Source organism: Ochotona curzoniae, unplaced genomic scaffold, assembly GCF_017591425.1.
Source record: "Ochotona curzoniae isolate NIBS_2020 unplaced genomic scaffold, NIBS_Ocur_1.0 contig_3622, whole genome shotgun sequence".
In the NCBI taxonomy this organism is placed as follows: domain Eukaryota; kingdom Metazoa; phylum Chordata; class Mammalia; order Lagomorpha; family Ochotonidae; genus Ochotona; species Ochotona curzoniae.
Genome location: NW_024465926.1, coordinates 4,133,490 through 4,147,252, shown reverse-complemented (window position 1 = coordinate 4,147,252; position 13,763 = coordinate 4,133,490). Strand labels below are relative to the sequence as shown.

At 54.2% G+C, this 13,763-nt stretch overlaps 1 protein-coding gene across 1 annotated transcript in view; it reads left to right on the top strand.

Moving 5' to 3' along the window:
• Positions 1–13,763, top strand: part of LOC121157883 (c-Maf inducing protein) — a 184,094-nt gene that overhangs the window by 151,490 nt on the left and 18,841 nt on the right. Inside the window, exons 4-9 of the mRNA XM_040982314.1 lie at positions 53–214; positions 1,891–1,932; positions 3,026–3,088; positions 4,850–4,930; positions 7,752–7,855; positions 9,927–10,031. Coding sequence (XP_040838248.1) covers positions 53–214; positions 1,891–1,932; positions 3,026–3,088; positions 4,850–4,930; positions 7,752–7,855; positions 9,927–10,031 — 557 coding nt within the window. The remainder of the gene's footprint in view (positions 1–52; positions 215–1,890; positions 1,933–3,025; positions 3,089–4,849; positions 4,931–7,751; positions 7,856–9,926; positions 10,032–13,763) is intronic.

The window sequence follows — 13,763 nt, the reverse complement described above, 5'->3', positions numbered from 1 at the left end:
TGCCCTTGTTAGCACAGTGATGTCATTCTGTGCGTTTCTCTCTCCTGACCAGAAAAAGATTTACAAGTACAAGAAAGTCCTGAGCAACCCCAGTCGCTGGGAAGTGGTCTTGAAAGAGATCCGGACTCTGGTGGACATGGCCCTTACCTCCCCGCTGCAGGATGACTCCATCAACCAGGCCCCACTGGAAATCGTCTCTAAATTGCTCTCAGAGGTGAGCCGCCCCTGCCTCGCCCCCACACCTGCACCTCCCTCCATAATATGTGGACCCTGGCCCTGGAGGGGGCTCACCAGGGCTGGAGGAAGCGAGCCGTTCCCCAACCTGCGGCGTGCCCGGAGTTGGAGAGTGAGGCTTGTGTGATGCCCCTGACAGAGCTGCCTTCAGGGAGGCGGTGAATCTTAGCAGATGTGGGAGTAGCAGTCACTGGTTCTGGACCCATGGGTCACAGTGTCACCTTTGAAACTGTCCAGTTTGATCCTAACATGGCCCCTCCTACCTGCCCTGTGGTGGTTAGGGTAGATAACCCATCTGGGTCCCCCTCCTTTTTACCTCCCTGTCCTAAAATTGGCCCTTTTGAGCCCCCCATGGTTCCAGGTCACCCAAAGCAGCCAGTGGATCCATATCCTTTAAATTTGCGTAGGCAATTTCACAGCACTGGGGGAGAGTCCAGGTTGTCTTTCAAACAGTGTGTAGCCAGCACTACCAAGCACCACTCACTATGGGCCTGTGCCATGGACTCTTGCTTGGAGGGCCCACATGGGTGTGTGGGCAGCATGTCCGGCATTGGCTGGGGCATTAGCAGACAGATGAGCCCCCTGCCCTCCAGGAGGGTGTAGGTGGTAAACAAGTTCCCTCTGGGAGTCGGGCCGCAGTGAGTTCCAAGGCCACAGGTGCCTCAGAAGCATACTTCTTTCTGTTTATCCTGCTCCAGGCGCTATTCTTAGCACGTCGCAAATATTATGTGCCTGAGCTGCCTCTGGGGCCATCAACTTCAACAACTCCTGCTTTAAACCAGGCATGGCCGCTAGCGTGGTGCTTTCCCACTCCCCTGAAAGCTGTGCCTGATTCCTGGGGAGCTCCCACTTGCTGCTTGCCAGCTCTATAGAGCACTGCCCTTCCCACGGGCCCAGGTTAGCTACTACTGCTCAGTCCAAGAACCTGGCCCACACCCTGCATGGTAGCTGAACAGAGAGGCTGCCTCAGCCCTGGAGGTGTTGCACCCAGAAGTGGAAATAGGTGGCCGTGGCAATCACAGCAGGCTGACAAAAAGCCGTGCCCTCCCTAGCTGGAGACTATTCTCGATCCATCCAAAAGTAGAAACCGAGGCTGTGAGATGCATCAGGGGAAAAACCTGGAATTGCTGGGCCAAGGGCTTCATGTCCAACCTCTGTGGTGTCGAGAGGCTGGCAGGCCCGTAGGGCTGCCATCTATGCCACTGGAAGGTACGTTGTCCTCCCTTTCAGCCCCACCAAGCCAGGCCACCTTTCCCTCATCAGTAGCCAGGCATGTTGTCAGGTCAGTGGCCAGGGCAGCAGACGGGCGTCAGGGAATCTCAAAGGCAGCCAGCCCCACACACTCTAGGATGTGTATATCACAGACCAGCCTGTGGCTTCCAAGCCACTTTGTATGGCCCAGGGCCCAGCCCCCTCTGTCTCTGGCATCCCAGTGTAGAGTAGGGGCCCCCTGGGCCAGAGCAGAAGCTGAGCCCCCAAGCCCTCAGCCCGAGTATCATCACTCACAGGTGGCAGTGGAACAGGCACCAGGGTGAGGCTGGCCACACTGGGTCCTGGGCAGCAGGGCTAGAGACGCTGTGAACCCTGGCAGTCCTAGTGTTCTCCTGAACTTTGTTTTCTTGTGTTTCTTCCTGCATTCTCCCTTCCCTATTACAGAACACGAACTTGACTACACAGGAGCATGAAAACATCATTGTGGTAAGTGCCTCGTGCTCCATGCACCCCGCATCCCTCTCCTGGCCACTGTTCCTTGCTTGGCCTTGTCTCTTCCGTCCAACCACACGGGTCACCCCTGCCAGTGCACACAGTGGTGCCCATGGTGGCTGCTGATGAGTAGGTAGACGGTCATTATGATCTGTATCTCAGGTTTACAGCAAGTGCAGCTGCAACGACTCCCCTTCCTGGGTCTGCAACGGGGAGCTGGGCAAGACTGTGTAATATGAGCAAAGGTAGAAGACCAATAGTCTCATTTTTTTGCCCCAGGACTTGTCTCATAGTTAATCCCCAAATGGAAGATGGGGTTTGTTCCCTACAATGCAGAATGCAAGAGGATGTGTTCTTAGAGTCCACTGTGATGTTGGCATCTTCAGGGTAAAATATACCTCAGGGTGATCTTAGACCCTGGAATGTACCTCTCACACCAGGGTGCCAAGCTCTGGCCATGTGTCTGACTCTGCAGATGATCTCAACAATGTGGAGTCGTTTGGGTGTTGTAGGCAGACAGGGGTGACCCCTGAAAAATAGAGTTGTGCACTAGGGGATGGGTTTTAGAGCCTGGCAGGGGCAGTGGGGCCCAAGCTGGGCTTCAGAGAGTCAGTAGGATTTGACCAGGTAGCAGAACAGGGAGAGGAATTGATCATGAAATGTGTAAGGGCACAGGGATTGGTGACAATGTGGGCATTCTGGAAGCTGTTGCTGTTGTTTTAATATTTCCTCTCTGCGGTTGGTTCACTACCCAGGTAGAAGAATCAAGGGTTTTCAGGGTCAGCTGTGCTTGGCGCCCACTGGGATGTCTACTCTCTGTTAGGGCTGTTGATCTGAATGTATCTGGATGGACATGTACACACCATGAAAGCCCTGGCATTAAATGCATTCTTGTGTGGTTCTGCTTTAGAGAGCAACCTGGAGCTTGGCTCAGCTCCTGGGAGGGGAGGGGGTGCCCTGGTCTGTAGCCAGACTGCATTTACCCTCTCTCCCCACCCACCTTCCCTCGCATACCCCAAAAGTCAGCTCAGCTCTCCTCAGCCCGGCGCCTGGTTCCTGTCACTCACATTTGCTCCCTATCTCCCAGGCAATCGCCCCATTGCTGGAGAACAACCATCCACCACCAGATCTCTGTGAATTCTTCTGCAAGGTAGGGCATTGCTGCTGTGGGTCTGCATGCAGATGCTTCTGTGTGCGTGCCAGGGCAGGAAACCCAGTCCTCTGTATCAGAGTCCCGGGCACAGGGGGAAGTCATGCTAGGCAGGCAGAGACTAAGATCCAGGGTCTCTGCCTGGGTCCAGGGGTGTGGGTATGCGGGAAGTACCTGGTTTTTCTGTGCAATGACTGCGTGGCTATCTTAGGCCGTTTGTAGCAGGTTCCTCGGTTTCTGACGTCAGGCTTGGTTATTATTAGTCCAGGCTTCTCTGGCACCAGCTGGCCCGTGGCAGAGGCACAGCCATGGGGCTTTCCCCAGCCAGGGCCTGGGGGGTGGGTGGGGGACAGAAAGGAGTGTAGCTGTGCAGGAGCGCAAAGCCAGACACCACTCCCAGGGACCTGGCACTGACCTCCACGAAGTCCACCCCATCTGCCCAGTGCATGGCAGAGGCCTCAGCAGACTAGGGTCAGAGCCAGTGTGCATATCTGTTTTGTTCTTTGTCATGTGGGATTTTTAATGTTGGGATTTGATGTTCTTGGAAGGAGAGACACAGCCTGCGATAGCCCCTTCCCTTTCCTAATCCCATGGACAGCAGCATGGGAGACCCCTGCTTGTTTGTGGAAGGTGCAGGCTATGTCCACCAGCAATAAGAGCTCTCTTGGAGGGGAGAGCTCACCTGTGATGTACCTGCCCTGCCCCACAAACCCTGGTCTTGCTCAGAGTGCCTTGTGGTGGGACTTTCTGAAAAAGGCAAAGATGTAGAGACAGAGCAGGATCAGTGGTCAGGGTTGGCATTTGGCACAGTGGGCATCTGCATTCTAAATCAAAGTGCCCGGGGGTTCAACTCCCAGCATGGCTTCTGACTCCACCTTCCTGCTGATGCACACCAGGGAGTCGGCAGGTAATGGCCCCATACTTAGATTTCTTCCACTCACATAGGACACCCAGATTGAGTTCCTGGTTCCAGGCTTTGGTCTGGCCCAGCTTCAGCAGGTACTTGGGGAATGAACCAGCAGATGGGATATCTCTTTATCCCCCTGCCTTCCAAAAGAGTAAAACAAGAAGGCACATTTTTTGACATAGTGGTTGACCCTCCTTGGGACACCTGTGTCCCATATCAGAGTGCCTGGTTCAAATCCCAGCTCTGCTTGCAATCCAGCTTCCTACTGAGATGCATCCTGGACAGTGACAGGTGGTGGCTGAGGTCCTTGGATTGCTGTCACCTGCAAGCAAGACTGAGAGGAGGTTTCTAGCTCCCGACTTTGGCTGGGTCCAGACCTGGATGTTGTAAACATTTGAGGAGTAAGCTAGATCTCTGTTTCTCTCTTGAGTCTCTGCCTTTCAAATAAAATGTTTATATTAATTTTGTTAGAGAGTAAATGACTAATGATTGTTGAGAGCTAGGGGGATGAAGGTTGATGGACCCAATGCTTTTAGGGCCCTGAATCGACTCTTCGTGACCCTGCAGTGGCACACCCATATCCAGGACCATGAGGGACTGCTATTGTCTGCTGTGGACTCGGCCAGATGCAGCAGTCGCCGTGCTGCAGTGTGGAGGAGGCATAGCAGGAGAGCTCCCCTTTCTGTCACTCTGTGCTGTGAACTTATTTATTTGGGAATAAGTGTATTTTTAAGAAGCTTTGTAACCACGTGCACCAAGGGACTCAGCCCCTGCCCCAAATGCTACCAAGCATTACATTATCCCTGGCCTCGCTGGAATCCCCCAGCCCTCATTGACCTCCCTTCTCTTCACAGCACTGCAGAGAGCGGCCCCGGTCCATGGTGGTCATCGAGGTGTTCACCCCCGTGGTCCAGAGAATCCTCAAGCACAACATGGTGAGTCTTCAGCGCCCAGGCACCTGCCTTCACTTTTCCAGATGTGGGGACAGGTTGGAGGTTTGTGGGATGATTTGGGGAGCTTGATATAGCCCAGGCTCCCATCTTAGCACATCCACAGTAGTCAGAATGGCAAAGGCGTGTGGTCTGGGGAGAGGTGGTTGGATCTCCTGCATAGAGTCCCAGCCTGTGGGGATGCTCTGCCTCTGAGGCATGGGAAGGACTCCTGTGGACAGGCAGCATGGGCTGTGCGCCATGAATCTGCCCAGAGAACACAGTGCGGACTAGGGGCCTGGATGAACTCTGTAGGCAGAGACCTGACCCTCATACCTTGGCCCAGTGGACAGTCACGCCATATGATGAGCCACGTTCCAGGCTGTTCACCCCTTTGGTGTGTCGTGATAGATACGACGTTCATCTTCAGTCTTCCTCGCAATATGCCACAGCTCCAGTCTAATCTGAGAAACCGCCCCAGCCCCAGGGGTCTGAAAAGATGTGGGGACCAAATGCCAGGCGGGAGCTTGGATGGGGACCCTGAAGTGTGAACACCACTGAGGGAAGCTGAACAAAAGCGGGGCCTTCAGCCAACTTTACAGAAGTCTGCGGTGGGCTTTGATGGCAGCACTGCAGTGAACAGAGCATCTGCAGTTCACACATTCCTTGCGGTTCTGTCTCCTGGTTCTGTGTGGCAGGCAAACTCCACTTGTGGAAGAGCAGACTGTTCTGTGTCATGCTGGCCCTGCCAGGCTCCAGGAGATAAGACACAGGCCCTGGCACAGCAGACGTCCCCTCGTGCTTAGCAGCTGGCTGTGGCTAATGGCACTCTTGATTATTATAGGGAGGTTGAGTCACAGGCTTGAGAGTGAACCTCACCTGCCGTCAGGCACGTCTATGTTGGTGTAAACAGCAGCATCTCTCGGGAACATTTGAGAAATGAGGTCAGACCCTGTACTGGTGGTCTTAATTTGGGAGGTGAGGGGTAGGCATCTCCTGTCCTGAATGCCTCTCTTGCAAAAATGGCACATGCCCCATTTCATGGATGAGCAGAGCAAAGCCAGGAAAGTCTCAACAAGTGTTTTTCACCAGGCTAAACTGGAACTTAAGACGCAAGATTCCATCCAAGCAGCTTTGTGGACATGTGTCCCTAAGCCCATCTGCCGTTCCTTAGATGTCCTTCTAGCAAGAGGAGACACAGAGATGAGGCTGTAGTCCCCTGAGGACCCTGATGTTCTCAGGGGAGCGTATGTGACTTTTCAAGGATCATACTTGTCTGTAGTGTTTATTTCAAGGAAACAACCTTAACTATTCAGACACACGATAGCAAAGGTAGCCAGGTTTAGCTTTGACAAGGCACTGTTGAAGCCGCATTCTTAGAATTGTGAAACCCTTATGGTGGAAGGGACGGTGGGGTCCCAGAGCCACCGTACTGATTCCCTTTCCCTTTTCAGGAGACTGGGGACTCTGCATCCTCCTTAATTTGCAAGCAGTGCTACTGACCTCTCAATCTTCTGCTGATGAAGGAACCTAATTTTCTAGCCCAGTGCGGCACATGTGTGCAAGCAAGTGCATACATGTGCTCTGCATGTACCTGTGTGTTCCAGTGCTGCTACCCTCTGTGTGAAGAGATAGCCCTTGTAGGCATCAACACGAGGCCTTACTGTGGAAGCAGAACCAATCTGCTGCAATGAACCAGCTGAGGGTGTGGTGGACACTGAAGGGAAAGTGGTCTCTGTGAGTCTGAGTTAGGAGCAGGGAGGGAACACAGAATATTCAGAGACACGTGTGTTTCTCTGTCTCCCTACTGGTCAACCCATCATCTCCCTAAACACAGAGAGCAAGACTAGGCCACACCTCCCTGTGCTGATGCCCAGGGCATGACACAGGCTGAGCTCCAAGTCTCTCAGGCCCCCACCCCTTCCTAGCCTGAGCCATGATGGTAGAGCAGGTGCTGCCGGATAGATTGCAAGGGTCCTTTCCTGGTGTCACCTCTGTGTTCTGGGCGCACAAGTGCCTGGTCTCATCCTTGCACACGGCCTCCTCTCTCTTGGTCAGCCAGCCTTTCAGATTGTGACCTGCTTTCTCCTCTGCCTTTCTGTAGCCCCAGTGCCTTTTGAGGGTACCTTTTACTGAAGTCCATGATCCTCACACACGCCTGTGTTTAGCTGGAGCACAGGTGGGCGGTGTGGGTCAGCCAGCTCAACAGGAGCCCCGAGAAACCTGCATCAGGCCCTTTTCCACCAGTTCTGACCTCTCTTGGGAAAAGACCTGTGACTACCCCCCACCTAAGCACTGGTGGCTGGTGCCGGGGGATTCTTCCATCCAGCAGTGCCTTTCCCTCTTCTGTGCCCACCCCCACCATGCAGCTGACCCCATGCCAGGACCCCTCTAGTCGCAGAGAGTAGCCCTCAGAAAGCAGGGGACCTAGGAATTCTCAGGGGGCCTCATGAGATAAATTTCAATATACTCTAGGGGTTGTTGGAAATTGCTAGACATTTGCAGAAAAGAAGCTGCCCTTGGCTCTTGTGTGTACACTCTGGGGTCCAGACCGGTGGGTGTCTAGAGGCCTCCTGGTCAGGCTGTTTCCAGCTTCCGGGGACAGCCACTACCAGATGGAAGTGAAGGTGTGAGGCTGAAGGCTCTGTAGTGATTTGGGCACAACAGGCTTGGTACGTAGCAGCCATCTCCTCTGCCTCTGCCGTGGCTCCGGGCAGAGCTGCCTCGCCTCCTTCTCCCTTCTTTGCATCTACTGCCCTGGCTCACAGCAGCATTGCCAGCACACCCCTCCCCTCATCCCAGCTACTGTCCTCTGTTGCCCCTGCAGGACTTTGGGAAGTGCCCGCGACTGAGGCTGTTCACTCAGGAGTACATCCTCGCCCTGAATGAGCTCAATGCAGGGATGGAGGTGGTGAAGAAGTTTATCCAGAGGTGAGTCTCCTGCCTCTCCCCTCCCTGCCTGCTGCCATATCCTCTGCATCCCACTTGCCGCCTGGCACCAGAGGAGCCCCAGCCGTGTTCAGTGGTTCTAGCGCCCCCTCTTCTATGGGACCCTCCACTGGATGCCACTACCCTGTATAGTCCCAGCCACTCGGTCTCTATGTCACAACCTCCTCAGCTGTTCCCAGGGGTCTCTGTGCAGTTAAGTGAGCTGCTGTGGAAGAACTGCCTGGCATACTGCAGAGTGGGAACTTGAGATGCTCTGAAGGCCCTTAGTGGTACCAGCATAGCTGTGGGTGCTTCAGCCCTTGGACCAAGGGGTACTAGGCAAGGGAGACAGCGGTACCTGTCCAGGTGCCCCCAGAGAACTCTCCCTAGGGACCTGAATAGCTGTCCCCCAAACTTGACTTAAAGGAAGTCAGATTTTTTCTTAACATTAACAGTATCTTTTTAGATTTGTTTTACTTATTTGTAAGAAAGAGGGAGAGAAAGCTCTTCCATCTGTTATTTCACCACCACCACCACCACCCCCCACCGCCGCCCGCCAAATGGCCACAGTGGCCAGGGCTGGGCCAGTCCAAAGCCAGGAGCCAAGAGTTTTGTCCAAGTCTTCCACATGAGTGCAGGGGCCCAAGCAATTGGGCCATTTTCTACTGCTTTGCCGGGTACAGTAGCAAGGAACTGAGTGGAAAGTGGAGCAGCCAGGATTTGAATTGGCTCCCATGAGAGATATCAGCACTACAGGTGGACCCTTAACGTACTACACCATAGCACTGGCCCCAGAAAACTAGATCTTTTAAAATGTGTATTTATTTTCCTCTTTGTTTGGAGGGCAGAAATCTCCCGTCAGCTTCCCCCGATAGCTGAGACTGGACCAGCCTGAAGCCAAGAGCTTGGAACTCAGTCTAGGACTCCCACGTGGATGGCAGAGACTTGAATGATCCCCTGCTGCCTCCAAGGGTGCACATGACAGGAAGCTGGATGGGAAGCTAAGTAGGCAGGACTTGAGCCAGGCACGGTACAAGGTGCAATGTCTCCAGGGGCAACTTAACTGCTGTGTTCAGCACCCAGCCCTGCAGCCTTACGGCTTTGTTCTGACTCTTTTCGATAGGCTCTTTTTTGCTTTGCTTTTTGTGTTTAGATTCTTGCTCTGTGCCTCATTTCCTCATCTATAAAAATGATAACTGTACTCGCTCCTTGGTCCACACAGTGTGGGAACCAGTGACTGACCTGGGTCAATACTGAGAACATGGCAGAATATGGTATAGGAATTAGCTATCATTCTTGCTCTTCTCAATTTTCTAAGAATATCAAAATACCAGTTTAAACTAGGTCTGAAACCATGAATTTCCAAAGTATGCCCTTATGTCCACCCTGCATGCCCTTGTGCCGGAGCCTGGAGGACTTAAGATCTCCTCACAGCACCCGTCATAGTCAACAGTCTTTTCAGGTGAAGCCCCTTAGTGACAGCAGCCACAATGGCAATTTTCCAGGAGTGTTACAGGTGTGAGCCCCAGACTCACAGCCCATCTTACAAATGGAAACACTGAGGCCTGGCCATCTCCATGCTAAGCCCTCGCTGGGAATTTAGTGACACTACCAGACCCCATGCTAAGCCACAATGACCACAATAATTTTTCTTCTGAAGCAAGGTAATCTTGAGACTATAGTGGGGTGTTAGGAATAATTAACTCCAAAAGTACCAGGTACCAACAAGATGCCCTTGGACAATGGCCACTGTGCATGAAACCCTACTGTGAACTTGGTCTTCATTGTCCCCTATAACTAAAGAGACACAGGGTGGAGAGACATGAGCTTGCAAGGCCCTTGGCTAGATTCCAACCCAGGCACTCTGGGAGTCCCTGGCCCAGAGTGTGGCTCTCCGCTACCTGCATGTGGCACTGCTAGGACCCTGGTGTCACTAGTTGCACAGCCACAGTTCCCGAGGCCCGGCTGAGCTGTACGTGGAAATAGGGCAGCCTCATGCCTAGATAAAGTCCAACATCCCATTTCCCCCATCTACCCATGGAACCTGCTCACTAGCACTTCTGCTCTCTTCCAGCATGCATGGCCCCACAGGGCACTGCCCTCACCCCCGGGTCCTGCCCAACCTGGTGGCTGTGTGCCTGGCTGCCATCTACTCCTGCTATGAAGAATTCATCAACAGGTCAGCTGCCCCAGGAGGGCCTGGGAGGGTTGCATACCACCCCTGTTGTGGGAACAGGAGGCCACAGTAGCTGGGTTGGGACAGGGAAGTGGCTTCTGTTGGTCGCATCCCTGGACCCATTGGTGTGGGTCTCTGACCCAGCACCAGCAGTGCAAGGCCATGAGGACTGTGTTGGGTGCTGAAGATTTCTTTCCATGGGAAGTATGTTCTGCACGGGTGACTCTGTGTGTGCATGTACACATGAGTACTGAGTGGGTGTACACATGTGACTATGCATGTACACATACATGCATGTGCCTGTGTGATGGGCACAGGGGCTGGGCAGGGCAGCTTGCCCCTCTTGTCTTGTCTCAATACACAGCATCTGGCTGGCTATAGCCAGGCTTTGTTGTTGGCATTGGTTAGAGAGCTCTATTAGTTTCTGCCCTCAGGAGCCTCACTTCCACGGAGATGGACGAGGAGGGCCGTCACTCATAAGCAAGCCTGCAGGATGGTGTCACTTGGTAGGAAGTGCAGTGTAAATAGACCAGAAGGCCTGCCTGGGCTTGGGTTCCCCCAAAGCAAACTGTAGCCCAGGATTCAGGTGGTAATAGTTTACTAGGGAAATATGTGCTCCCAGGAAGCTCTGAGAAGGAGACAGAGCCACCAGGTGGGAGTTAGTGAGCAGGTAAGCCCCATGGCCAGCTGCCGCTGCTCCCTTGGGACCACCCCACCCTGCCCTGTGACTCAGAGTATTGTCTGGGGACGTGATATGGGACAGGTTCCTGCCAGCTCTCAAACCTGGTTGTTTGAGAGGCCCCACCCCTGCGATGCAGATGCCAATGGCTTGTCTAGAACTTTCCTCAGTGACGGCTACATCACACACCGACACTGAGATAAACGTGAACATACAGAGACAGGAAAATGCACACAGACCCCTGAGGGCCTGCACATATGCACAGACACACAATAAGGACACTGCCGGCCAGTCTCCTTTCCTCCACCTCCTCTCCCTTCCCGAGCCACTCTCCTGACCCTTAGCTGGGATAGGAGCAAGGGCAGGACATGCCATTGAGCACTGTGTGATGCCATGGCCCTGCCTTGGGAACGGGGAGCCTGGTGGAGGGGCCCTGGTCTACAAACTGCCCACATGGCACAGGCCAGGCAACTGCAGCGCTGGCCTTCTCTGTGCACCCGGTTAGAGGCCCAAGGTGCAGCAGGTGCCAAAGATATAGAGGGGAGGCAGCCAGCTCGGCTTCTACCCTGCCAGAACCGCGGGCCGGAAGTCCATTATGGCCTACTGCTGCCATGCACTTTGATCTGGATAATGAAGGAGGGACCCAGAATGAAATTACTATGTCCACATGGGAGTCTCCGCCAGGGTGGCATGCTGGGGTCCCCTGGGCAAGATTTTTACAAACCACAGTGTGAAGCCACAGCTCTAGCATTTGTGCTCCTGCTCAGTCTTACATAGGGCATTGGCTTTGTGCTTGCTCCCAGCATGGTGGGAGGGACCTAGGAATGCAGTGCCCACAAATCAGCTGTCCCCGTGACCCGCTCACCCTAGGAGTAATCTGTGGCAGCAGGAGTGAGTAAAGCAGAACAACAGGCAAGCCGTAAGTAAGTCTCAGACCCATGACCCTGATGGGAAGGGCTGGCAAGTACGTGCTGAGTGAAGCTTCAAGACTGGACATGGTTAGCTGTGGTGACAGAGGCCGGAAGAGGGGCCACCTAGGGGGAGGGCTGCGAGAAACCTCTGGGTTCCTGGAAGTATTTGTCATCTTGCTTTGCATCAGAGCTCCTCCCGGAGGAGATTTGGCAATGTCGGGAGGCACTCTTGGTCACTATACAGCACTGCTGGCATCCAGTGGGGCAGAAAGCAGGGAAGCTTCTGAACAGCCACCAACTACCCTGACCCCAGATGTGCCTGAAGCCCACACAAAGAACCCGGGCTGGTAGTCATGACACTGGTGTTGGTGTAACGCTTGGCCCTGCCCCACCCTAGGAGTCAGGCTTGTCCCTGTATTTATTTAAGTTGCACCTGGGTGAACTGCAACAGCACTTTGCTCTGGAAATGCACCTGCTCCCGACTCACAGCCTCACCTTCAGAATCAGGAGGAGCTGGCTGTTAGACACCAAGCAGCATGCTGCCAGGACGGGTGACCACAGCTAAGGAAGGGTCCTTCAGGGCAGTGATGTTTAGGCTGAGACCCCCCTGAGCTGAGGCCAGAAGAGAGTGACCCACTGGAGAGAAGACTACGCAGAGGCCAGATGGGACTTCTGTTACCTATTAAATACCTGCCTCAGAATACCCTGGGCTGCTGCTGCCAAAATGCAAATTCCTGGATACCGCATTTCTGGGCAAAGGCTCAGGAAATCTGTATTTGTAATAGACTCAGGGTGGTTCTGTAACCTGCTGAAGCTGGAGGGCCCTGGCAGGGGAGGTCTTCCTATGCCCGAGACTGCTGGATTGTGGGGCAGGCCTCACTGGGGAGGGGGGCCTGCCAGGCAAGGAGCTAGGTGGGGGTTGGCCTGGCAGGCCCAGCTGATGCCCCGAGCTCTTCCAGCTTGTCAGCTGGGCTGCCGAGGTGTCTCTTAGCCCAGGTCCCTTCCGCCCCCGCTGCTCAGTCCCTGCAAGATAAAGGCCGTGACGTTCCCCCAAGCCATCCTCTGTGCTCCGGTGGGCACAGGATGTACTCACTGCAGAGAACAGACAGCTTGACCCAGGTTAGCATGGCTCTCTGGAAAATCACCCATCAGAGCCAAACAGCCTTGAAAAATCCGTTCCTGAATCCCAGCGGAAGGCAAACAAAGATGAGTGACAGGTTGAGAACTTGGGGAGCAAATGAGAGCTGAAACAGAGGAGGGAGGGAGGCCATCCCTTCCCCCCACAGACCACACACGATTTTCCATCTACCAGACTTCTCGGGCTTGAACCAATGGGTTGCCTCTTTGCAACTCGTGTGTGAAGCACTGTTGGTGGGCTCAGCTCTGCCCAGCTCATGACATACACCGGGTCAGTGTGGGCCCTGCTGTGTGCATCTCATCAGCACTATAGAGTGTGAGACGCATAGCTTGGACCTGTCTGCGTGTTCCTCTCGGCAGGCACAGGGCACCGGCATGTGGCACATTCAGGGCAGGCTCAGTGATGGCCCTTACACAGGAGAGGCCAAAAGAATGCTCAGGTCCAGGCCCCACCCCGTAGATCCAGCTCTTCCCGAATCTGAAATGGCTTCAGTTCAGCCACAAGAGCCAGGGAACTCGCTGCTTTAGAAGGACTTAAGGCCAGGAAGAACTCAAGGCCGTAAGCAGGTGTCTCCGAAGTGGCCCTCGGGGGGTGCCCATGGGCTTCGCTTGAAATCTGGTTTGAAATGCCAACCCAGTCCACTCACAGGAAGGTCATGGACCCCTGGCAGCTGCAAACAAGAGGATCCTGCAGGCTCCAGAACAAACCAGAACCCTGGAATTTGGGATCCCACCAAAGCAGGTTTTGCTTCCTCAAATGGCTAGGGGCTGGGCCTGTTGCCTGGGTGACCTCAGGGTCACTGCGGAGGAGTATCCGGACCTCAGGAAGCAGCTGGAAGTGTCCTTGGAGGTCTCGTGAGTATGACAGGAAGGCAGCCAGCAGAGGTGGATGCCAAGTGAGTGGCACTCATATGTCCCACCACCCACACCCCAGGCCCTGAGAACCTGCTGTGTGCCAGGTAGCCTTTGCCTGTCTGCCAGCTAGAGCAAGCTGCTTCCCCAGGACAA